We start from the raw sequence: 24347 nt of genomic DNA on the forward strand, positions 1-24347 counted from the left end.
ATCCTGCGTGATGTATGTTTATTTCGTATCTGTGATGACTGTCAAGTGGAATGGCTCCTGCCGTACAATCCTGCCTAGAAATTCGATCTCGTATGGTTCGCCGAGTGAGGAGCCTCAAGACACCTGGGTCCATGCTATCTCTTGCATGTCCCGTTTTCGTCTTCGCTACAATATCTCGTATTACATGTCAACGTAACCATTCTCATGTCTGACTATCCAATGATTATCACCCAACTACGACGTACCGCCATGCTAAACCCCTGATACATTACATACGGTAAGGTATAGTCGAATTAGCTGCAGACCAAAACCCCATCCGCAAAGAATCGGCTGGGTATCGTATTGGGACAAACCCCATCAAAATACAATTCTATCTTGCGCGAGATACCCCCAGATAGTAGAATCAAAGCCAAGGTACTTCAGTTTTCGCTTCCCAATCCTGAAAACCTCTCGTTTCTTTATAAGGTGAAATCAAACTCCTTAAACGCCTCCTTGAAGGCCACCGCATCCGCCTCCTCCTGCTCCTGCGACTGGACGTCCTTGCGCCAGTCGATTCGCTTCTCCAATTCCATTAGCTTGGCCATGACCCGGCGTCCGAATTGGAGGTCGAACCGGAACTCCGGGCCGAGGGGGAGGAGGATGGTTTTGTCGGTGCCGGTGCCGGTGCCGGGGGCTGTGGCTGTGGTGGTTGTTTCGTGGGGTTCTGTTTCTGCTGCTGTTCTTGTAGGGCTGTTTGTGTTTGTGTTGGTGTCGGTGTTAGTATCGGAGTCAGCGGGAGAGGGACTCCAGATCCAGACCCGGAAATAGTCCCCGGGTTCGCTGCTGGGGTCCGCGGTGGCGGTGGGGGCCTCGAAGCGCGGGTATTTGAGGTTCTCGGCCTCGACCTTGAAGGCGGCCTCGACGAGGCCCCGCTGGACGAGGGCCGCCGGCACGGGCAGGAACTGCCAGTGCACGTGGATGCCGTTCCCGCGGCTGACCTCCCAGGTGACGGCGCCGAGGCCGCCGGCGGCGCGGCGCTGGAGCATGGCGTGCAGGGCGGTGCGGTAGCGGGTCATCTCGGCGTAGGTGGCGCGGCGGGAGGGTTCGTCGGTGATGGCGGGTAGGGTCGGGGTGTGTGTGAAGGGGATGATGAGCATGTGGCCGGGGAAGTTGAGCTCGTGGCGGGCGAAGGTGCGGGCGGTGGGGAGCGGGCCCTTGGCGGTCGTGAGGTAGCTCTCCTCGCCGATGGAGGTGATGAGGTGGGTCGCGATGTTGGGGTTGGACAGGCAGAAGAAGCATTGGTCGGGGCCGGGGGGTGGCAGGCCGCCGTTGTTGCGGGCCCGTTTCCGGGGCCGGTGCTCGTGATGCTGGTGGCTTTGGTCGAAGCGCTGGAAGCTGTCTTGTTGGCTGTCGAGGGGCTTGCGTTTGAGGTCGGCTGGTGCGGGGAAGGGGGAGGCGGTTGCGCCGGCGGGGATGGTCAGCGGCGCGGCGGCTTTCGGATCCAGCGTGAAGGCGTACATCCATTTCTGTTTGCTGGCCTTGCGGTAGGAGGCGAGGCTGATGAAGCGGGTTAGTGGCTTGGTGTCGGGGTTGTCGTCCTCGGAGGTGGGGAGGTGGAAGAAGGGTTCGCGCTCGAAGAAGAAGTCCGGCGTGGAGGTGAGGTGGTAGCGCGGTTTGAGCGTCGAGCAGAGGTCGGAGATACATTGGACTTCTTCCGGGGGCGTCGTCGTCGTGGCTTCTTCGGGGAAGGGTGCCTTGGAGCCCGTGCGGATCCCCTTGGGCCATTGGTTGGTGATGAGGATGTCGGCGGAGTGTGCGCCGTGGAGGGTGCGAGCGTCGGATTCGGTGTAGCTGGGCTGGTACTTGTCGGAGGAGGCCTGGTTGTCTGTCAAGAGCTTGCCCCCAAGGGTGACGATGCGGATGCCCTCGGCGGTCTTCAGGGTGCCGCGGCGGCCCAGGAAGTACAGGTTAGGGCAGACTTCATCGTTGGCCTCGATCGCCTCGATCACTCGCGTGGGGAGTGGCCGGCTGCCCAGGGAGAAGTAGGTTGGAAGAGGTACGGCGATGCTGCCTGAGAGCAGGGCGGATATTTGCTCCAACTCATGCTCCGTCGAGCAATCGCCGAAGAGGTCTCCAACGATGATGGCGAAGGAGAAATTCTGCTTGACATGCAGCTTCGCAAGTTTGGTAAAGACGTCTTGGAGCTCACAGTTGACACCTCCAATGACGACACTGGGAAAATGTCAGTGAATTTGTGACAGTACTGTGACCGGCGCACTCACATCTTGGAAGCCATGTTGCGATGCGATACTATGATGCAAGAATCGAGGCTGGCGCAATTGGAGTCGCACTGGACTCAATCAGGGTTCTATGGACTTCAGCCTGTTGGTATCTGCGTTCGCGCAATGAGGTTTGCAGTTGTTCTTCCACGCCCGCAGTGAATCCAATCGCATATATTGACTCCAAAGTATGTATCTTGTAGATTGAATTGAATGGAATGAAGACTGGGCTGGATCGCCAAAAATGGACCGGCAGGAGCTTGGGCCCACTGCGGTCCATTCACGTGACAAGCCTGCCAGTTGCCAGTTGTTAACCCCGGCGCTAGAAGAGACAATCTCCGCGCCCGGAACAAGGTTGCTGCGGCACCGATGAATTTTTTTGTCTATACGGCAAAGAGGGGGCGGTCATTGAACCAGTCCCCATCATTTTGATATTATTAAATTCATATACACAGCGGCGCTGCGTATTCTACGTCGCCATCATACATCAGGATGGTAGCAGCGTCGTCTTCTTCGCGGTCAAAGCCCGTGAAGCGGGTCAAAGGAGGGACAGAGACAACCAAGTCGCATCGATTCGAACCGTTTTCGCAGCGCGTCGCAAAGCTCAAGATCGACCCCATCCATCGCGTGCGCCGTCCCAGCTTTGGTGAAGAAGGCGATGAGACCTCCTCCTACTTCCGTTCGGCCTTCGACCACTGGGTTGAGTTGAACCTCTCCGAGAATTTCGTACAATTCGCCCGCCGAGTCAACCCGCTGTGCGAGAGTCTGGCCCAGATCCTGTACCATGAGGACAAGATTATGAACCTGCTGGTGGAGTTCATCGAGAAGAGGGATCAGTTGTCGATAGAGCCACTCTTGGCTCTTCTTGCCCAATTTGCACGAGATCTGGGTGTACGCTTCGAGAAGCACTTCGCCACGGCCGTCACCCTCGTCGCATCCGTCGCAGCGACCCATACCGACGTCGAAGTCGTCGAATGGAGCTTCAGCTGCCTGGCATGGATCTTCAAGTTCCTCTCACGACTTTTGGTCCCAGACCTCCGGCAGCTGCTGGGTATTATGACTCCCTATCTCGGCAAAGAACGACAAAAGACACATGTTGCCCGATTCGCCGCCGAGTCCATGTCATTTCTTATTCGCAAGGCGGGTCTGGTCTATTACAAGAACCCCACTCCCCTACAACGTGCGGTCTCGTTCCTACTGGAGGATCTGCGCCAAGCAGCTGGTGACGACAAGAATGTTGATATCTACAAGGACGGACTTATGGCCATGTTCTCCGACGCCATCAAGGGTGTCAAGAATGGCATTCACTCCAACGGAACTGATATCCTGACTTGCATTCTGGAACACATCTGCACCGGTGATGATCTTCAAAGCAGTCTGGCGCTAGACGTCGCTTGCGGATTGCTTATCAACATAATGCACAATACGTTCGCCGAGACCTATGAACCCATCCTGGATACCGTCCGCTCTTACATCGAATCATCCTGCTCCAAGACCGACAAGCAACATGCGAACGCATGCTGTCGCCTGATATTCCAGTGTATTGCCACTCGCAAGGGTTCTCGAGTCAAGGTCTGGAAGCCTGTTCATAATGTCCTCCTTCGTCTGCTCAAGAAGGCTGCAGAGGCGCCGGAGGCGTACGCCGAGGCTGCCCCGCAGCTTCTGACAGCAGTCGCATATGCACTTCAAGTCTCCCCCATGGATGAGATGTTGCCATACATGCGTTCACTCATGGATGCTGTGACCAGCGACAACCTTTCATCCTTCTTCTTGCCGTTTTGTGCTACCTTCTCGGAGTGGGGTCCCGAGAGATTCCATAGTGTCGTCCTGCCTTATTTCCAGAAATTCGTCAACACATTGTGGCAGGAGCACGAGCATGAGCTCTGCCTGGCCTTGTTGCGACTGAACCAGGCTGGTTGCATTACATCAGAAGTCTCGAAGCCTGGGTACATCACCTGCCCTGCATCGTGGAAATCCCGTGTCAAGGATACCCTGAGCAAGCCCACACACAATGCTACCGAATTGAGTCTTGTCAACGCATATTCTAAGCTACCGAATGCAATGTCTTTGTCAACAGAACCAACTTTGTTGCCCGATATGGTACAAACCTTGCATGGTCATCTGCTTCGGACCCTGAAGAAGAACAAGAAGAATGTGGATACGTCTGCGACAACCAAATTCTACTTGGGCCAGGGCTTCAAGGCATATGTGGAACTTGCCTTACAGTCCGAGAAACTCGACCGCTCTCTCTGGAAACAGATCAGCGCAGTAGCCGCGACGTACTCTCGTCTTCCAGTGTTCCTCGAAGCAACGTTGGCCTATATCTCGGCACTGAACGGAGACATCGACCTCAATGACTCCGCTGTCGAAGACTTTGCGGATGTGCTCATTACAAATCTCAACGGCCCGTCCCAGAAACTCAGGTTATTATCTTTGAAAATCCTTAGAGAACTGGTTCAAGCGTTGGGTGATGATGCAGAGATGATCTCTCTGGCCATCGAGATCGAAGAGAGTCCCTTGACGCTTCATAGCCATAGAGTTTTGGCAATGCAAGTGCGTAAGCTTGCTCTAGCTTATCCACAGGTGGTTCCTCGCAGGTGGATGGCTAGGTTGATCCCCAACTTCTGTTTTGGACTCTTTTCTAAGAAGATGACCCCGTTGTGGGACGATTCTGCGGAGGCCTTGAAATCAATGAGCGAGAATCCTGAGGGTGAGAAGATCATTTCGGATCTTGCCATGAAGTGGCTCCTTGAACGGGGCTCTCTGGACACAAATGCGGATGAGCAAGAGGAAGAAGCCCCTGACTACCGGTCTGGGTATTTCCAGTGCTTCAACGCGGCCAGGATCGAAGATATATCCGCTAAATACTTCCAAGGCCCTGAGCAACCCGATTCATTGCTAGAGGACGAGTACAGCAAGGATCATACCTTCACAGATGCACTGCCAGCCTCTCCCCGAACCCATGCTCTGCGTGTTCTGAACGCCATCCCCAATATCGCAGAGAAACGATTCCGCCAAATTGCGCCCTTGTTTCTCCAGTGGGCTTCGCGTGACGACGACGAGAGTCCCTCGGACGAAGACTTCATCCCTTGGGGCTTCCTTGATCGTCTGGCATTCCTCAGGCTTCTTGGTCAATTTGTGAATCCTCGTGTTCTATACAAAGCTCCTGAGATCCACGATGCTATCCTGGGATTGCTTTGCCATGGTAACTCCGACATTCAAAAATGCGCACTCAAAGCTCTCTTTACTTGGAAGTCACCAAGTATTGTCCCCTACCAAGAAAATCTTATGAACATCATGGATGAAAACCGCTTTAGGGATGAGCTTTCTGTGTTCGTTCGCGTTGGCGGCGAAGATAGCTTGATCGAGGAGGCACACCGGCCTGAGCTTGTTCCTGTTCTCCTCCGTGTATTGTATGGTCGTATGATCTCGAAGGCAGGCGCGACTTCTAGCCAGGCAGGGCAAACGGGTCGGAGAAAGGCTATTCTGAGAACCCTGTCACAGCTACCTGATAAGGAATTCGAGGTCTTCATGCAAGTCTCATTCGGTCCTCTTAGCGATGTCAGTCTTGTCCGCGATGGTCAAATTGAGCAGCAAGCTTTCGAGCAGTCTCTGGCTAGTCCGAGGAAACAAATGGGTCTGCTGAAGATGATAGAAACTGTTTTCGAAACACTTCAAAACCGAATGGTCCCTTATGCGGAGAGATCTATGAACGTGGTGCTTTATTGTCTTGTGCGAGCATGCCGAGACCTTGAGAAAGCGCAGACAGCGTCAGCTGCAGACTCGCAGGAAGAACGGCAGCTGACAGTGCTGCGTAATATCCGCTACACGTGCGTACGCTGTCTCGACCTCGTCTTTGCCATATCTCTCGAGGTTGATTGGTCGTCTTACGTTCGCATGATTTTCGACGAGGTAATCAACCCAAGACTGGCAGACTTTGCCATTGAAACCGCTCAGGGCGTATCCGGTCTCCTCAAGCTCTTCCATACCTGGGCCACTGCCCCGAAATCGTCATTCTATCTCACCAAATTCAACGATGCCCTCCTGACGAAGGTGGTCGATATTCTTGGTGTCGACTCCGCACGAGATGAGGTCAAGGCTTTCGTCATGGATGAGGTCTTGAATCCCTTGATCGGCTTGGCCACCGGAAAGACGCTTCAGGATAACGAGACCATGAGCGATTTTCCTGCGGACGAAATTAAGACTCAGGTTCTGGGTCCTTATATTGAGCACACTCTGTCTCACTTGGCTCAGCTCCTCAAACGCGGCCCCTCTCGTACATTGCTTGTCTCGGGTGTTCAAACTCTTTCCCTAATCTCGCCTTGTGTCGAATCTTCGAAGGAGACATACAGCCTCATCAGCATCACTACCTATCTTCTCCGCCAACCCCCTGACAGGGTGTCCCCTAAAACGAAATCTGGCCTCCTACGCTCACTGGAGCATTTCCTACCCTTATTCAACCACCAGGAGGATGTTGAGCTCACTAAAGCCGTGTTTGAGGCCATCTCGTCCCTTTTCGATTACTTCCGGGATGATGCGAATAGAGAAGTGTTGTCCAGAGTCTTCACGGCGTTCGCCTCCCACGACTCTGATCTTACCAAGGTTGCAAGTCTCTGTGAGGACCTGAACTCCATCTCCAGAAAGAAGCTGGAAGTCGATTACGAACGTCGACTGCAAGCTTTCAGAGAAATCAACGACAATTTGTGGGAGAAGCTTGACGCCAAGCAGTGGCGCCCGCTGCTCTACAATGTGTTGTATCAAGTCAAGGATGAGGAAGAACTCGCAATCCGGACGAGTGCTGCTTTCGGCCTGAAGCAATTCATGGAGCGAGCCATTCTTCCCAAGGACAAGGACGAAATGGAACTGCTTGTATCGGATATCTTGTTCCCTGCTTTGCAGGCCGGTGTTCGCCAGAAGTCAGAGCTTATCCGCGCCGAGTTTGTGGCTGCGCTGGGGTACTTCATCAAGTTGAACCCTGAACGCCCCACCGTGAAAGACATGCATGTCTTGCTCGTGGGTGACGACGAAGAAGCCTCGTTCTTCAACAACGTCCTGCACATTCAACAACATCGTCGTCTGCGTGCACTGCGCCGTTTGGCAGGCGAAGCAGCCAAGGGCAATCTCCAGGCGTCCAACATTAGCACCATTTTCATCCCTCTCAATGAACATTTTGTGTTTGACGAAGAGGTCGATGAGGCGGCTCACAACTTGACCGCCGAAGCTGTGAATACTATCGGCACTCTTGCAGAATCATTGGAGTGGCCCCAGTTTCGTGCCATTTTCCGGAGGTATCGCGGCTACATACAAAGCAAGTCGGAGTTGGAGAAGAGCATATTGAAACTTCTGGGCAAGATGTCTGACTCGTTGACCAACGCGGTGAAACAGCATAAAGCTATCAAGGATGCTGCTCAAAGTGGAATGGATGGTCTCGAGACTTCAGAGCCGACTTCTACTCTCGCGCGAACCATCCCTTCAGCCGCAAAGGTTGCGAACGAGCTTACTTCTAATTTCATCCCTCAATTGACCAGCTTTATTCATCACAAGAATGAAGCGCAGATGAGTCTACGTTTGCCAGCTGCGGTCACCACCATCAAGCTGTTGAAGTTGTTGCCCGAGGAAGAAATGGCCATTCGTTTGCCCCCAGTTCTTTTGGATGTTTGTAGTATCCTCAAGAGTAAAGCTCAGGATTCACGGGACACTGCTAGAAAGACGCTTAATGAGATTGCGCTCCTTCTGGGTCCTGCTTACCTCAAATACATCCTCAAGGAATTGCGCACCACTTTGACCAAGGGTTATCAGCGTCACGTGCTTTCCTTCACGGTTCACTCTATTCTCGTCGGTACGACGGATGTGTTCAAACAGGGCGATCTGGATGATTGCCTGACAGAACTGGGCTCTATCGTCATGGACGACACGTTTGGCGCTGTGGGCCAGGAGAAGGAAGCAGAAGAGTATGTGAGCAAAATGACGGAAGTCAAGAGCAGCAAGAGCTACGATTCGATGGAGCTCTTAGCAAAGAATGCTACCGTGCCCAATCTTGCCAGGCTTCTACGACCTCTGCAATCGCTTCTACTGGAGAAGCTCAACTCCAATATTGTCAGGAAAGTCGACGAGTTACTGCGGCGAATTGGCGTCGGTCTTTTGAGGAACCCTGGAGTGGAAAGTCGCGACATCCTAATGTTCTGCTACGAGATCATCAAGGAGACGTACAAAGGACCTGTCCAAGCGGAGAACAAGACTGCCAAATCGGCACAGGAAGAAAATCTGTTGATCGACCTCAAGTTTCACAAGCGCAGCGACAAGAAAGGAAGCACGACTTCTTATCTTTACAAGTTGACGCGCTTCTCTCTTGATGTCCTGCGTACTGTCTTGAACAAGTACAATTCCTTGCTCACTCCCGGAAATCTGGCTGGGTTCATTCCTGTCATCGGCGACTCTCTTGTCCAGGCACATGAGGAAGTCAAGACTTCAGCTCTCCGCTTGTTGTCGACAATCATCAAGCTTCCAATTCCGGAGATCGATGCCAACCACCATGTGTACATCACAGAAGCTGTCAAGGTCGTCAAAGAGGCACCTAGCACCAATACGGAGGCTGCGCAAGCGTCCCTGAAATTGATCACGGCCATGCTGCGAGAACGGAAAAGCACCAAGATCAGGGACGGTCACCTTGCCTATCTCCTCCAACGTCTCAACTCGGATATTGAGGAGCCTGACCGTCAAGGTATAGCCTTCAACTTCGTTCGTGCAGTGATGTCTCGCAAGTTCGTGGTGCCTGAAATGTATGAACTGGCCGATAGCATCGCCTCCATGATGGTCACCAACCAGACACGCGCCGCTCGTGATTTAGCACGGGGCACGTACGTCCACTTCCTGATTGAGTACCCGCAAGCCAAGAACAGGTGGACCAAACAGCTTAGTTTCTTGGCTAAGAACCTGGAATATAAGCACCAAGAAGGGCGCCAATCAGTCATGGAGGCCATTCACTTGTTGCTGTCTAAGACGGGCGATGAGCTGGCTCAAGATATTGTCAGCACGTTCTTCCTGCCCATTGTCATTGTGATGTCGAATGACGATGCGCCTGAGTGCAGGGAGATGGCTGGTCACCTTTTGGGAGAGTTATACTCCCGGGCCGACAGGGAACAGATGAAGACCATGCTTGCGCCTCTACACTCTTGGCTGGAACAGACGGAGAACATGCTCTTGAACAGCACTGGCCTACAGGCCATGAGAATCTACTTCGAAGTCGACGCGACGGAGAAGGACAAGGAGGCTCGATTGGTTCTGGATATCTTGCCGTCCATCATGCAGCCAGTCCTCAAAGCCGAAGATAACGAGAATTGGCAAACCCTATACTTCGCTCTGCAGCTTTTCTCGAAGCTCTGCAAGACCGTCCCCGCTATGGCGCTTTCTCCGGAGCGGGCGCCGGTCTGGGCTGCCGTCCGCGAGAGTCTCTTCTACACTCACGCCTGGGTTAAGACCTGCGCCTCGAACCTGGTTGGCACATGGTTCGCGGACCTAGCACGCTTCAACGCCACCAAGGGCTATGCGTCAATCCCGCTGGCTGGTTCCACGGGGTTGTCGCTCGACAAAGATGCTATGTTGCAGCTGATCCGTGCCAGCTTGCGCTGTCTTCACACTCCGGCAGTCAGCGAGGAGCTTGCGATGCAATCCGTCCGCAATCTTATTTTCCTGGGTCGCTGCTGCGCTCAGAATGGGTTGGAGTTCACGAGGTCCGGTGGCAAGGACGCAGAGTCGGACGCCAGTGACAGCGAGAACGAAGACGACGAGGAGGAAGCCCAACAGTCCGCTCCCAAGTCGAAGCCTGCCATTCGGTATATCTTCGAGCAGACGTCTTCCATTCTCCGCCGCGAACTCATCACCACTCGGGCGCAGTCTCTGGTTCCCAAGACCGCTGCCATCGGTCTTCTCGCTTCGCTGTGCCGCCATCTCGAGGTTGACCAGCTCAGCGGATCCCTCGCCGTCATCCTGCTCCCTCTCCAGCACATGACGGACAACACGATTCCGGCGCCCCGCTCCTCGGACGAGGCGTTCCGCGAGTCGTACAAATCCCTTGTGGCCAATTGCCACGAGGTGCTTGATATCCTCCAGAAGAAGCTCGGTACCACCGAGTTCGTGAAGCAGATGGGCGAAGTCCAAGAAGCAATCAAGGAGCGACGTGAAGGAAGACGCGTTAAGCGGCGCATTGAGGCGGTCGCTGAACCCGAGAGATACGAGAAGGACAAGAGGAGGAGGAACGACCGCAAGCGCGAGAAGCGCAAGGAACGAGGGGCCGAGCACCGCGGCAAGAGACGTGGGTGGTAAGAGGAAAGCTTTGTCTACACTACGTGATTTCTTTTCTTCTTGTTCACATCTTCTGGAGCTGCCCTATAAAAAGTCCACGGCGTTTGAAGGAGAGGATAGGAGATTTTTTTTCGTTCTAGTACATTATATTACATGATTTCTTTTCTTCTTCGCTTCATCTTCTTCAGAGTCCAGCCCTAAGTATGTTTGTAGAGCAGAGTGTTGTTACACCTGAACCTCCCAAACTCTCTGTCCACAGAAGCAGGTAGACAGCCAAAACAAGTCCCAGACAGACACGATCAAAACGCCTCTAGCACCACGCTTTCCGAATACCTCCAGCAGAAAACCACAACCCCAACTTTTCCTTTCCTCCACTTCCCTTCATCATCCAGCACAACCCACGCGAAAAACCGCAAATCGCGCATGACCCAGCAACCCAGCGCCAAAGCATCAAGCAATCCGACCCTGCGACTGCCCATCCCCATCCCCAGCCTCACCCTTCTCCTTCCCAGCAACAGCGGCGGCCTCCGACTCCTTCACCTCCCCATTCTCCCAGAACTCCATATCGCCATTGGTGTACCCGCGCATCAGCTTATCCCCCTGGCGCGCCAGGATATCCTCGAGGGTGCTCTTCTGGTCGAAGAAGATGTTCAGGTGGTCGGCGATGACGTGCCGGCTGCTGCAGGTGGGGCACTGGATCAGCACGGTGCCGCGGTGGTAGCCGTGCTTGGACATGCGGTGCGACGAGCGCCCGCCACACGGCTTGCAGGTGAAGGTGATCTGGTAGGCGGGCTCCTGCTCGCGGCGCAGGCGGTTCTGCTCCGCGTGCGCCGCGTCGGTGGCGGCCGAGGAGTGGCGGTCGGTGAGGGTGTTGTTGCTGTTGCTGTCGCTGTCGCTGTTGCTACTCTCCTCTGTCGGTTGGCTTGGGGTGGTGGTTGTGGATTTGTGGCGCGCGGAGAGGAGTGCGGTGGTTGTGGGTCTTGGGAGGATTGGGGGTGTACGTGGTGAGCGTAGGGTGAGGTGCGTGAAAGGGCGCGATGATGCGGAAGCACATGAGGGTGTGGAGACAGTTGCTGCGCGGGGGAGGGAGCGTTGGGTGAGAGCGCGGAGGCCGTGGGAGAGTGGTTGGATTGAGCGCATTGTTGTCTTGGTGTATGTTTGACTTTGGAAGGGAATGAGGTGATGTGGGTTAGGTGAAGGACAATCGAAGGGGAGAAAAAGATCTGAGAGTGAATACTTCTCCAGGTTGTAGAAAGCGAGAGAATGACGGAGTTTCCGCGCCCGCGGAGTTTATCTCGGAGATAAGTTCTTCCAGGCCCTCGGCCCTTCCGCCCTGCACGTTACGGAGGCTCTACTATCTATCTATCCATCCCATATCTCATTTACTCGAGCTTGATCTGCTCGGAAATCACCTGGATGTGCTAACTTGCTTGAGCGCTTTTTGTCTTTGCCTTGCCTGATTATACCCTTGTTCTTTTTCATTGCTGGGTTAGGTTGGGCACTTGGATGATCCTCTCTCGCCACTCTCGCTAGCTACTTTCTCCGTTCCTTAGGGATTTTGTCTCCTCTCGGAATCTTATCCAAATCTTATCCAGGCCGGAGCTTTGCCCCGCGCATGCCAACGCTCGAGTATACAACTTTCGTAAGTTCGAGATGGCTATGAGAGCACGACAGCGGATTCGCGCTCCGCGGAGGGTGAGTCTTTCTTCTATTTGATTATGATATACCTTTTGATTATCTCTGTCGTCTATCACCGTCAAGTCGAGAGTTATCTCTCGCGCGGAACCAGTGCCGGTGGCGATCAACGACCGATTCCGCGGCCACAACCGTCTAACCCCAACCATGCCCACCAGGCATCTTTCGCTAACCGGGAGAAATACAGGGCCTCACAGCGAATAAAGGCGACGATTTCGAGACGAATTGGGTCGATCTCTCGACCTCGTTGAAGAAGATTCACACCAAAGATGCCTCCAACCTCTCTTTCGAGCAACTGTACCGTAACTCCTATAACATCGTCCTGATGATGCGCGGAGAGGACCTCTACGAACGGATCAAGAAACTGGAACAAGACTGGCTCGAGGATGAGGTCAAAACCCGGGTGACGGCGGCAATCTCGTCCAGCCTGCTGCTCGCGAAGGAGCTTGCGGAGGTGCAAGATCAGGCCAATGAGCGTCGGGAAGCCGGTGAAAGGTTCCTGGCCGCCATGAAGGAGGCCTTCGAAGACCATCAGCTGTGCATGGGTATGATCACGGACGTGCTCATGTATATGGTATGTTCCACACATTGAGATCGGACGGAAGGCTGGATTGTTGGTGGCTGACCTTGCTGGGTTCTAGGATCGAGTCATGTCGACCGACCACCGCAAGCCATCGATTTACGCGGCAGCTATGGCACTCTTCCGAGACCATGTATTGCGGTCGCCGATCCGATCGGATTCCAAGACGACGGTGGTGGATGTGCTCGAGTCGACCATCCTTTTCATGATCCAGCTCGAACGGTCCGGGCAGATCATCGACCGCCCATTGATCCGCCATTGCGTCACCATGCTGGAAGGGCTATACGAAACGATCACCGAGGAGGAGTCGTCGAAGCTTTACCTGACCATATTCGAGCCGGCGTTTCTGGACGCAAGCAAAAGGTTTTACCAGGCGGAAGGACGACGCTTACTGGAGACGGGCGATGCCGCGACTTTCTGTAAGGTTGCCACAGACCGCCTCGTCGAAGAGACGGAGCGGTGCACGTACACCCTCGCATCGTCAACAGCGCCGAAGATCAAGGAGGTTCTGGATCGAGAACTGATCGAGAATAATATCGCGGAGGTGGTCAATTTGGAAGGCACGGGTGTCCGGCAGATGCTCGACAATGATCGCCTGGATAGCTTGCGGAGTATCTATGTGCTGAGCGCACGAGTTGACCCGAAGAAGACCCCTCTCACAACCGCGGTCCAGAAGCGCATCGTGGAAATGGGCAGGGAGATCAACGCCGGGGCAATTGAACTGGCACAAACACCGGCAGAACCCAAGAAGTCCTCGGCGGATAAAAGTGACAAGGGAAAGAAGTCGGCTGAGAAAGAGAAGCCGGTCAACCAGCAGACTGCCGCTGCTATCAAGTGGGTGGACGAGATTCTGGGTCTGAAGAAGAAGTTCGACAACATCTGGGAGAATTCGTTCCAATCGGACCATGTCATGCAGAGTGCGATTACGACCAGTTTCTCGGAATTTATCAACTCGGAACCGCGCAGCTCGGAATACCTGTCTCTGTTCTTTGATGAGAATCTGAAGAAGGGCATTAAGGGGAAAACAGAAACAGAAGTTGACTCGTTGCTGGACAACGGCATCACGCTTCTTCGCTATGTCAAGGACAAAGACATGTTCGAGGCGTACTACAAGAAACATCTTTCCCGTCGTCTGCTCATGAAGCGCTCGGTAAGCATGGACGCGGAACGGCAGATGATCTCGAAGATGAAACTGGAGGTGGGCAATCAGTTTACACAGCGTTTGGAAGCAATGTTCAAGGATATGACGATCTCGGAGGATCTGACGGCCAGCTACAAAGAGCACGCCAAGAAGACTGGTGACCCCAACACCAAGCGCATCGACTTGGACATCAACGTCCTCACTAGCACTATGTGGCCCATGGAGATCATGGCCAGTGCCACCCGTGATAACGTGCAACTGGGCTGCATCTATCCGAAAGAAGTGGAGAGCGTCAAACAGAGCTTCGAACAATATTACTTGGGCAAACACAGCGGGCGCAAGCTCTCATGGCAGCCCACCATGGGCACTGCGGATATACGCCTAGAGTTCCCGCGGTCGAACGGCAAGATCCAAAGACACGAGCTCAACGTTTCCACATACGCCATGGTCATCTTACTTCTATTCAACGATGTGGCCACGGGCGAATCCTTGACCTACACCGACATCAAAGAGCGCACGCGGATCTCCGACCATGACCTCATTCGCAACCTGCAAGCCCTTGCAGTGGCGCAGAAGACGCGGGTCCTGCGCAAAGAGCCGATGAGCCGAGACGTCAAACCCACGGACAAATTCTTCTTCAACCACGACTTCCAGAGCCCCTTCCTGAAGGTCCGCATCGGCGTCGTGAGCGGAAGCGCCAACAAGGTCGAGAATCAGGATCAGCGGAAGGAGACGGAGAAGAAGATGGGCGAAGAGCGGGGCGCCAGCATCGAGGCCGCTATTGTGCGGATCATGAAGTAAGTTTCACTGCATCTCATGCCCATCATTCCATAAAGGCGGTGCTAATCTTGTGGGAAAGGCAACGCAAATCCCTGACCCATTCCAACCTCATGACGGAGGTCCTGAGTCAACTGTCTGCGCGGTTTGTGCCCGATGTCAACATGATCAAGAAGCGCATCGAGAGCTTGATTGACCGCGAGTATTTGGAGCGTGTGGAGGAAGACCCTCCGACGTACGGATACGTCGCATGATTGGAACGATTATCTCAGTATATCATTTTTGCTTTTTGTTATGTGTGGGCTTTAAGTATCGCCATCGAAGCGTTTTGAGAGCAGGAGCAGGGAACGAAATGGGTCTTGAGCTTAGCGTTGAGGGCGCAAAGGCGATTCATATAGACTTTTTTTCTGTCTTGTTGCATTTCCACCGGCATGGGGGTTCTGCTTTGTTTGATGCATTTCCCGGGTTCAGTTTGCAGGTGTGCAGGCGTGGTGGGATTAAGCCTGAACCTGCGCCTACGCCTACGCCCGCGCCTGCGCCTGAGCCATATGAGTATTCGATCCAAGAATAGTCAGACACTTGAAATGAAGTCTGTCACTTGTGTAGTATGCAGTATGTAGTAAATGTAGATGCAGTGTATACAGTAGGTATCATCGGGAAACACAACAACAAAAAAAGAGAGCTCGCAACGCCACCATGCATACTCCGGGACACACACAATCGTGTCCCTGCCCTGGACCTGAACCATCCCAACAATCCATAGACAATGCAGTTCATCCCAGCTTCTTCCCCATCACTCACCCCAACTCCCCCTCCGGTCCCCCCTCCTCTCAACCCCAAAGAACCGAAAACTAAAGAACCTCCACCTCCCCCCGTCCCCACGCATCCCTAACGCCCTCCCACCGCACCGCCCACACATCCCCCATCCGCATCGCCGTCCCGCCCACCACCTCCTCCTCGACCCCATCCCCCGGCGGCACCACCACCCGCACCTCCTCCACCAGACACCGCACAAACACCACCTCCCGCACCTCCGGCCCCTGCACCATACTCGTCCCGCCGGCATTATCGTCCAACCGGCGCAGCTGCGGCGGGAAGGACCCCAGGAACGCGTCCCCGTAGTGCTTGGCCAGGAGGTGCTGGTGGGCTTGCAGGAATTTGACCTCGGGGGCCGAGAGCGGCGGGTGAGCGCCTTCGTGGCCCAAAGTGGGGATGGAGTCTTCGGGGCGCAGGTCGGTTTCTTGGGACTGGGATTGCGACTGCGACTGGGCTTGGGTGAGGCTGGGCGAAGAAATGCGGAGGAGGTAGTGCATGCTGTGTTTGGTGAGTTTGGCGAGACGCTGCCGGAGCAAGCTGCGGAGGGTGTATTGGGTGCGGGAGAGGTCGGTTTGCAGGATCGAGAGGGTGAGGTTTATGGTGGTGTTGGTTGTGCTCGCATTATTGGTGGTGGTGGTGGTGGGGTCGGCGGAGGTGGCGGCTAGGTCTTCGATTGTTTCGATCTAAATCTTAAATTAGTGCTTGATATAGGGCTGTACTGGAAGGGAAGGGGGGGGTGTGGAAGGGCTGATGAGGCTGAGAAAGGAGGAAAAGACCGGGGAAACGGGAATACCTGTCGTCGAACGCGGTCCATCATGCGGTCCATCAATGGGCCCGGCCAGGGAAGCAGCTCCGAGACGCCGCGCTCGGCCACCCAGAACCGCGTCAGCAGTTGGTGGTCCAGCGCCGTGGACTCCGGGGTGCTCGGGTTGTGGCGGTCCACGGAGGCGAGAATGTCATCAATGTCCATCGCGGTGGCATTGACTCCGGTGGAGATTCGGTTGGCTTGGGTTGAGGTGAATCAGTAAAGCGCACGTCCAGAAGAAAGAGAGGAGCGGAGCGGAGGCGGAATCTCCGAGTCAAAGAGATCATCCGCCCCGCTTCTGATGCCTCAGGCTGCAGTTCCACCCCGAACTACAAGGCCCCGAGTGTACGCCTTAGTACTCAGGTATCTACTCTTTCTGCTCCGTACTACTCGGAAAACATGTAAAGTAATCGTTTCTTCATTCCAACAAAGGAGATCTGTCTCTAATCTTCAACTCCCCTCCATTAATGGCCGGGCCAATAGCCGACCAACGCTTCATCTATGTACAGCTGCACTGGCAGCCTCCGTCCATCACTTATTAGTCTGATTCCGAATGCTTCATCCAAACCAAGTCAGCGCCGTGTCGACGAGGCTGCCACGCACAACAAAAATTATCGTCTGACAAGACGAGCCGTACATCGATATATACTTCGTACGGCGAGCAGTGTGACACTCCCTCGGGACTGTACAGGAAACCGGGAGGATGATTAAAGACGGTAAAGGAAAATAGGAAAAGCCTTTGAAAAGGAAATTGCCGGACGGCGAGGTATCATCGGTTGAGGAAAAGTCCTTCGGATGCAGATGAGATTTATCCTGAAGGGGCCTCGTTCAAAACAAACATAGGAAAGGTCCGAAGGGAGTGATCGGTGAGAGGGATGTCGGTTCAAATAAGTCGTGATTGGGGGGGATTCTGTATCGTGTTCGATGGTGAAATTCATCATTCCAGGTATGAAAACGAGCCGAGTAGGCGTGTCATCAAAAGTGCCGAATCCAATTCTTTCTTCACCAAATCATCCCAAGGAAATAGGAAAGAAACCGAGAATCAAAATGAGCGGAACGGGTTGGTCAGGTGAGACGCTGCCTTTCCAAAGTCCAATGCGTCTCCCTCCAAAGCCCAAGGATGCAAACCCTTTTGCGCCAAAACTCACAAATGCACTCGTTCAGCCAATTGACCTGCACTGGCCATTTTGAGGAAACGCTGAAGGGCAGAAGGAAAGAGCCAGGTGCAAAAGAAAGGCCATCAGTGGTCGCAGCGTGGCTTGTTCCAAGTCGGTCATAACATCATTGCGTGGTGCACGGTGCACTGCACCAAGGTTTCATAACTTTAGTAGGAGAGCATCCGACGGCCGGAGAGTCGACTGGATGCTGGGCTTTCGGCGAACGGAGATCCTAAAAATCGGTTTCGCTCCCCGGGACCATTGCGACACCGCCCGGTCGGGCTGTCTTCCATCTGGGGCGAATTCTCTCCGAACGCAAAAGTCTGAGCGCGGTTCAACTTGGACCGTTGCTTCACCTTGCCGAGGCCTCGCTCACAAGCGAATTCGTGCTCCTTGGCAGACATCTCGACATAGTTCTGCGGGTAGCACAGCGAGCGGTGCTTAGAGAAGAAGGAACTGTAACCGCCGTCCAGGACATACAGATCGGGGTATGTGAGTTGCGGGTAGTGATCCGCGTTGAAAGCACGATCATGGTGACGAATGTACTTGGCCATAATCGGGGCGCGATGGGCCGAATATTCGCAGTGGAGGATCAAGGCTGTCCGCGGCTTGGGTGAGGTGAAGAGCTCAGCGGCCAGGTGGTCCTTGTCGTTGTAGTTGACAGCGCCAGTGATATGGCCTCCCTCATACTCATATTCAAAGCGGCAGTCGATAATCATAACGTTATCAAAACGATCGTTGTATTTTCCATCCAAGAGCTCCACCAGGATGTTTTTGTCGATACGAGGCAATGTATCTGCCTGGTCCTCCGAAAAGACGTGAGGAAGCTGCAGGCTGGGGGGTCCTTCAATGTCGATGATCGACGGGAGTGGTGCATTTGTAACTAAAGTTGCCTCTTTTTCGACGACTACATCCTCGGGATGCTCAAACATGCTCAACGAACGTCTACACTGCTTTCGTGGGCGCATCGTAGGGTGGGAATTCTTGCGGACCGACGCCGCGGACGGAGATCCATTTCCACGGACGTGGCTGTTGCTACTGCCAAATGGTGGTTTGAGACGAGTGCTGCTCAACAAATTGCCGGTCGAGTGGTTCTTCAACGACGGACGTTCTCTTTGGGGTGACTCGCAAAACATATCCTCCAACGAAGCAGATGCGCTGAGCGACGTCCTGTTTCCCCGGCTCTGGAATTTGAATGGCGGGGCTTGACTCTCTGGGGCCGGCTTGTTCATTCCTAATTGGAAACTCTGTGCTTTGCTCCGTGCTAAACTCGGCCGTAGAAACGTTGGACGCTTTCTCCTACAGACAACCATGTGATTAGATCCACGTAGGCCTGTAAGGACTCCAGTCTTGGGCTGCCTTTCTTACTCTTGTAGACCGTCTTTCGAGTTCACCAGCGGCGACTCTTCCAATGGGCTCGGGGCGGCCGAGAGCATAGGTGTATCCATCGAAGAGTCCAGAGAGGGCGATTCCAGCTCGACTTCATTGACCAAACCGAATGCTGGCTTGTGCGGCAAGGGAGACATTTCCATGGCGTCCATCATGGGAGCTGGCGAGGAGGGAAGCGGTGGTGTGGTCATTGACTCTATCGAAACCAGAAAAAAAGAATTGTGAGCTTATAGTACGTTTTGAACACATGAAGTGAGTATCACTTACCACACCGATTGGCTTTTCCCAGCAGGCTCGAGGAGAACAAAGACCGCCGGGGCGTCGCCAATTGCGGACTATTTTTGGTCAGCGAACCCTTTGTCCATGAACACACACATGGCCTAACAAAGACCAACGGCATGCGACAGACCTTTGATCGATATGAAAATTCTGAGAGAGGTCGGCCGCAAGACTCGCAGTTGGTGATGAGCCCCGCACAGGCTTCACATTGAAGTAATCCCCATGGGGCTTCTTCATGGACAGGTCTTTGAAGTTGAAGGTGTTATGTGCCAATCCAGCCATGGGACTGAACGACGCATAGGCTGTCGAGGCATCGGGACGAAAGCAGTGGCCGAACATCACAGACGGCGGCTGCATTGCAGCCAACGGGGACGAGTGTTCCATTGTAGCCAGCCCAGGTTCCTTGTAGTTCTTCCTTGCCGATCATTCACACGCACGGATTGGTTCCAAGTCGATCACTAGTCGTCAAAACGCGGCGAGTGTCTCTCCCCCTTGTATGCAATGCACGGCAGATGCGGGGACAATGGGAGCCGATCTAGATTGACCACCACCCAGCTCCTCTTTTTCTCCTTCGTCTCCCAACTGTCAAAGCGGGAGTCCCAACCTCAGATATTGTGGTACCGGCTTGTATGATATTGTTTCAGCTAACCAGCCTGTACCCAGACTTCTCTCGCAGACAGGGGACAAGCGTCTAAAGCGACATGGCTGGCTGAGGGGAACTAGATCAAGGTGCTTTCGGATAGGATATAGGTTGAAACAGGAAGTAGGCCGGACGGGAGGAAGGGCTAAAGATACGACAGGATCAAGTCAGCAATCGTCGAGAGATCTCAGCCAGTACCAGGGGTAGTGGAGGTGGTGTGGTGGTGGTGAACGAAGAGGGGGATTGGCAGCATAGATATGGTACGCTAATGCACTGGGAGGGAAAGGTTACCGAAGGGACGAGGGCTGAAGACGGGATCGGACCTGAAGCATGAGAATGCGATGCAACGGAAGGACAGAGGCTCTTATGAAGAAGGAGGAGAGCTATCTGGGGTAGAGAAAGAAGAGAAGGAGAAGAAGAAGAGAAGAAGAAAAAAGACAATGGAGAAAGTGAAGCTGAAGGGATGCCCTTGTTGCAATGGCAACGCAAAAGTGGGGAGGGATCTCCAGATACTCGAGAAAGAGCTTAAGCGACGATGGGTTTAGTGCTTCCTGGGCTGGGCTGGGTTTGGTTTGGGGCTTTTGGTTGTGTCAGAAACCACTACGGAGGAGTACAGTAAGTAACTAACTGGTACATGTACTCAGAGGTACCTAGTATTCATACTTAGTAGTTACATAGTAAGGTAGGTTTAGTACTAGTCACCAATCTAGGTAACCGGTTTGGGGGTCGAAAACCAATCCATGATTGAATAATGAATGAATGAATGAATGAATGACCGCATAAGGCCTCAGGCCTTGGTACGAGGACGAGTAGTGCGTTTCTTCCCTTTCTTCTATGCTTCCATCCTTATTGAATCTTCCCCTGCTTTCATGAAACTAGTTTTCTAGTCCTAGTCCTTCCAGGTTGCCCTGCTGTGGGGGGGGGGGAGAGAGGAGTTTCCCCATCCTTCACTGCCTAGTACCTAGTATTCTTTTCCCAGTGCCTTATAGCAATTGACTTCATACTACTGACCTGACACCTGTAGGTACCAGTTCGGGGCAAAAAAGAAGATCCATCCAATATTCTTCCTGCAATATTTAATTTTTGCATTTGACGTTTTTCCTTTTCGAATTTTCTGATGAGCAGAAAATTTCTCCATCTGGATCTGGATTTTTTTTGCCTACCGGTACGTACAGTTGCTGGGGAATTAGGTTATGTACTCGTACAGTACAGATGTATGTATAGTAAGTCGAGAGTTCGGTAGGTACCCGTACAGTATGTACCTTCAGTATACTATCTACTAACTCATACTCATCCTCGTTGCCGGGACTCCCTTGCCGCCATTATAAACGCTAGCCGCTGCTCAGCAACCCCCCGCCTATCAGCGTCCTTACACTCCCTTTTTCGCTGGCCGATGCATGGATCGTGCCTGTCTCATCACCGAAGCAGTCCAGAGAGGAAGAGGACCACCAGAGCCACCAGAGGACCCAAGTCGGAGACCACATCTCCAAAGACCACACAGAATTGAGGTGTCTCCATCGGTCCCCTCTTGTGGACTTTTCTTTCCTTTTTCTTTCCGCCTTCTTTGCTTTCCATTACTAACACCACTGGGTCGCCCCGGTGGTATTCTCAATTTTTTTCTGACAGGTTTCATCTGTGTAACAGTCGCACTACAATTGCTGTAGAAACCGTTGTCCAGGTTTGACATTTGCCCAGCACTACCAGCACTACCAGCACCACCAGCACTACCAGCGCTATCAGCCAGCACTAGAACCCTGAGGTCTTCAATCCGACCAGTGACCAGCGGCCTCTTTCGGGGATCATCGGTCATCCTGTCGCACTGGTATGGAGGAGGGTTCTACTTTTAGCTCGACTCGAACTGGTGTCGCTTGCCCGCTTCATTATTCTCCTGGCATAGGCCAGGTCTGTCCATCACTTTGTAGGAGGCTCTATATCTATCCACTACTAAGGTTTCCTAGGATCCAGATACCTCAACGATACAGTTAGTCTCGAAACTCGATTTAGATGAGGGGGCAGAGGGCTTTTTCGTTGACGAACCCACCAGTAAGACGAAATATGGCCTGAGGATAATTTTTACATTGGATCAATAAATTTTGTTCCCGTGTGTGCCGTTCGAATTTTTTTTATGGGATTTTTTTTAATTCCTCTATACATCATTCTCATGAACCCCAAAAGAGAAGATCGAATCTAATAAAATTCTCCACCGGGTCCACTCGGTCGGAAAAAAGAGCTTGTCCGGCCGGTATCTTTTCAGGAACGAGTACCTTCGATTGGAAGCTGTGGAAAGCCGCGAACGCTGTCATTCATACGTAAGGTGTCGACCGTTTTTTTCTCTTGCTTTCTCTCTCTCTTCCTCTCCCTTTCCTTCTTCTTGGCCCTTCAATCCAAGTTTCGAACAATTCCATTCATTCCTGCCGGTGGAACTGGGCAAAGGGCGGATGAAGCCTGCGGGAATCTTCTTCTCCAGATTGCTGTCGATCCTGCATACCTATTTAGCCGGACTACTACGTGGTTGCTACTGTTCGTTAGCTCATTACTGTCGTCCGGTCGGGAAGCCAGAGGAACGGGTTCTATTCCCGTTTCGGAAGTTCCTGCCTCAGGAAGAACGTCGGCCGAACATACCAGGCGCTTAATTCTTCTATGGCTGAACCTGAAGAATAGCTTCTGCCGTCACCTCTCTTCTCGAGTGAAACAGCAATCTTGAACCGATCGGCATTGTAGATTTACTTTGGCAGTATTCCTGCTTATCCTGCCTATTTTCCAGGCTCGTTACCATCCGCCGATTATCCCCGTTCTCTCGGCCATTCGATAATGGGAAGCCGCCCTTCAAGCGAGGTATGTACAGTACTATGTATGTATTGGGCGAACCGCGTGATCTACTCTATACGACTCGACCATCTACGGTACCTTTGCCCGGTTCCTGGTGCACAGTCGTTCGACGCTTTGAGCAAGCTACTGGGCTAACAAAATTTTTTCCAAGCGATGACGATGGTCGAGTGCCCAATGGTCGGACGAAAAGTTGTCTAGAAATACCGTGCTCGCCCGCGCACTGATCGCACGGCGGACCGTTCAGCAGACACGCGCCCATGCCCTTATTTGTCTCGACTCTCGACATTCCCGCCGATCATGGCTAAGGGTGGTCTTTTCCCTTCGGCTGCGAGCATGCGCTGCTCCCGGATTTCCATAATCGGTTATTCAATCTATCGTCGGCTCGAATTCTCCAGTTGGTCCTACAAATCTTATCATTATCGCAGATAATGGGCAAGAATCCCCGAGCCGGGTCAGGGGCCCCATCTCAGCTGAACGAACTTGAGCCGGTCTGACAGCCCAGCTCTAGCACGCTTACCTGGTGTGGGGTTAGCCAGTTCCCCCCCCCCCCTAAGCTGATGCCGCAAGCTTGCCCATCGTACCCGAGGTTCTTACGACGTCACCGACAAGTCTATTTCTTCCGCGGCCGGACTGGTCACAACCATGAGAATCTGGAAATCCGCCATCTTCACGATTGGTTCGGCAGAGTGAGAGGAATTCTGTCCCATGGTCTCCGCTCTTCTGGGTCTACTTTCATCGAATTCAATGGATCGTGCATCAGATCGTCACGATGAGGGCACAGAGGCTAACAGCTGCCCCTCTCTCACTCTCCGTGGGCGCCGAAATCCGCAATTGCCCAATCAACCCCTCTCAGGATTGAGAATTGATCTTTAGCCTCGAAGTGTTACTATTTACACCGCCACAAATGGCAAGATCGGTAAGCTCGTATGCACAGCGATCACACCTGGTGGCCCCCTCCTGTGGCCTTCTGATCCTTTCCCACGCCCAAGCCCCTCATCTCTGAGACACCGGTCGGCCCCCGTGCAAACCCCTTCTCGCATCGGAGGGGTTAGCGTTGGAGCTCATGAGGGTCCAGAATTGAGCCATGTTCTAATCACAATTTCGGTGCTAGGAGGCCTAACCGGACTTGCGGCTCAAGGGTCGGCCTTATCCGCCAGCAGGAGCGCTAGCCCCCAATAATGACTTTTATCTCATGCCTCGCGTCGCAACACAGTGGTGCGAGTGGTAGGTGTCCGCGGATACGCCAGCCCGTCAATCCGTAAGCTTCCGAGCTCTTGACTATAGGTCAGCTCGGCGCCGTGCGGCTGAGTCGTCGATTCGCCGACCAGCCGCGTTGGACATTGCTATGGGCGGAAATTCACGCGATGGTGAGCCTTTTAGCAAACTAGTGCTCATACCTCGGATAGATTGGTGGAGTCGCTGACAAGGATGGCTGACTCAAGACGCTGTGCCGCAGTGTCATGGCCATGTGCGCGTTGTTGGCAGGGTTAGCAGGCAGTTATCTGTCGGGCAGGCCGCCCAGACACTCTGGAGGACCGAGCACCAGCATCGGGCGCACTCAAAAATCACAACCGACGTAAAACTACTAGCTCATCCAGCCAGCCAGCCAGTAAACAGCCTTGGCGGGTCAGCAGGAATTTGGATTGTATAAAGGAAGCGCTGGTGCGGGGGGGGGCATTT

At 53.5% G+C, this 24347-nt stretch overlaps 6 protein-coding genes across 6 annotated transcripts; 2 read left to right on the plus strand and 4 right to left on the minus strand.

Annotated features, from left to right (window-relative positions):
* Positions 1 to 297: 297 nt before the first annotated feature.
* Positions 298 to 2275, minus strand: BO82DRAFT_395254 (CwfJ domain protein; the record flags this gene model as incomplete). Its single annotated transcript, XM_025638777.1, has 2 exons — positions 298 to 2211; positions 2262 to 2275. 2 exons carry the CDS (start codon positions 2273 to 2275, stop codon positions 459 to 461), a joined length of 1767 nt encoding a protein of 588 aa, XP_025487923.1. The 3' UTR covers positions 298 to 458.
* Positions 2276 to 2717: 442 nt separating this feature from the next.
* Positions 2718 to 10580, plus strand: BO82DRAFT_423317 (putative HEAT repeat protein (DRIM); the record flags this gene model as incomplete). The annotated part of the gene is made up of 2 exons (XM_025640234.1): positions 2718 to 4811; positions 4842 to 10580. Exons 1-2 carry the CDS (start codon positions 2751 to 2753, stop codon positions 10578 to 10580), a joined length of 7800 nt encoding a protein of 2599 aa, XP_025487924.1. The 5' UTR covers positions 2718 to 2750.
* A 69-nt stretch (positions 10581 to 10649) lies between these two features.
* Positions 10650 to 11784, minus strand: BO82DRAFT_358091 (DNL-type zinc finger protein). The gene has a single exon (XM_025636187.1). It carries the CDS (start codon positions 11697 to 11699, stop codon positions 11010 to 11012), a length of 690 nt encoding a protein of 229 aa, XP_025487925.1. The 5' UTR covers positions 11700 to 11784; the 3' UTR covers positions 10650 to 11009.
* Positions 11785 to 11939: 155 nt separating this feature from the next.
* On the plus strand, positions 11940 to 15284 carry BO82DRAFT_435683 (cullin family protein). The gene is made up of 4 exons (XM_025641049.1): positions 11940 to 12254; positions 12442 to 12828; positions 12896 to 14772; positions 14835 to 15284. Exons 1-4 carry the CDS (start codon positions 12213 to 12215, stop codon positions 15004 to 15006), a joined length of 2478 nt encoding a protein of 825 aa, XP_025487926.1. The 5' UTR covers positions 11940 to 12212; the 3' UTR covers positions 15007 to 15284.
* Positions 15285 to 15603: 319 nt separating this feature from the next.
* Positions 15604 to 16590, minus strand: sld5 (putative GINS DNA replication complex subunit Sld5; the record flags this gene model as incomplete). Its single annotated transcript, XM_025641050.1, has 2 exons — positions 16362 to 16590; positions 15604 to 16251 (listed from the first exon to the last, which is right to left on the minus strand). The coding sequence occupies exons 1-2, from the start codon at positions 16536 to 16538 to the stop codon at positions 15604 to 15606; spliced, it is 825 nt and encodes a 274-aa protein (XP_025487927.1). The 5' UTR covers positions 16539 to 16590.
* Positions 16591 to 17630: 1040 nt separating this feature from the next.
* Positions 17631 to 19807, minus strand: nimT (putative tyrosine protein phosphatase MIH1). Its single transcript, XM_025630384.1, has 4 exons — positions 19329 to 19807; positions 19187 to 19254; positions 18899 to 19115; positions 17631 to 18829 (listed from the first exon to the last, which is right to left on the minus strand). The coding sequence occupies exons 1-4, from the start codon at positions 19580 to 19582 to the stop codon at positions 17698 to 17700; spliced, it is 1671 nt and encodes a 556-aa protein (XP_025487928.1). The 5' UTR covers positions 19583 to 19807; the 3' UTR covers positions 17631 to 17697.
* Between the last annotated feature and the right edge of the window lie 4540 nt (positions 19808 to 24347).

Source organism: Aspergillus uvarum, assembly GCF_003184745.1.
Source record: "Aspergillus uvarum CBS 121591 unplaced genomic scaffold BO82scaffold_65, whole genome shotgun sequence".
Taxonomy (NCBI): Eukaryota; Fungi; Ascomycota; class Eurotiomycetes; order Eurotiales; family Aspergillaceae; genus Aspergillus; species Aspergillus uvarum.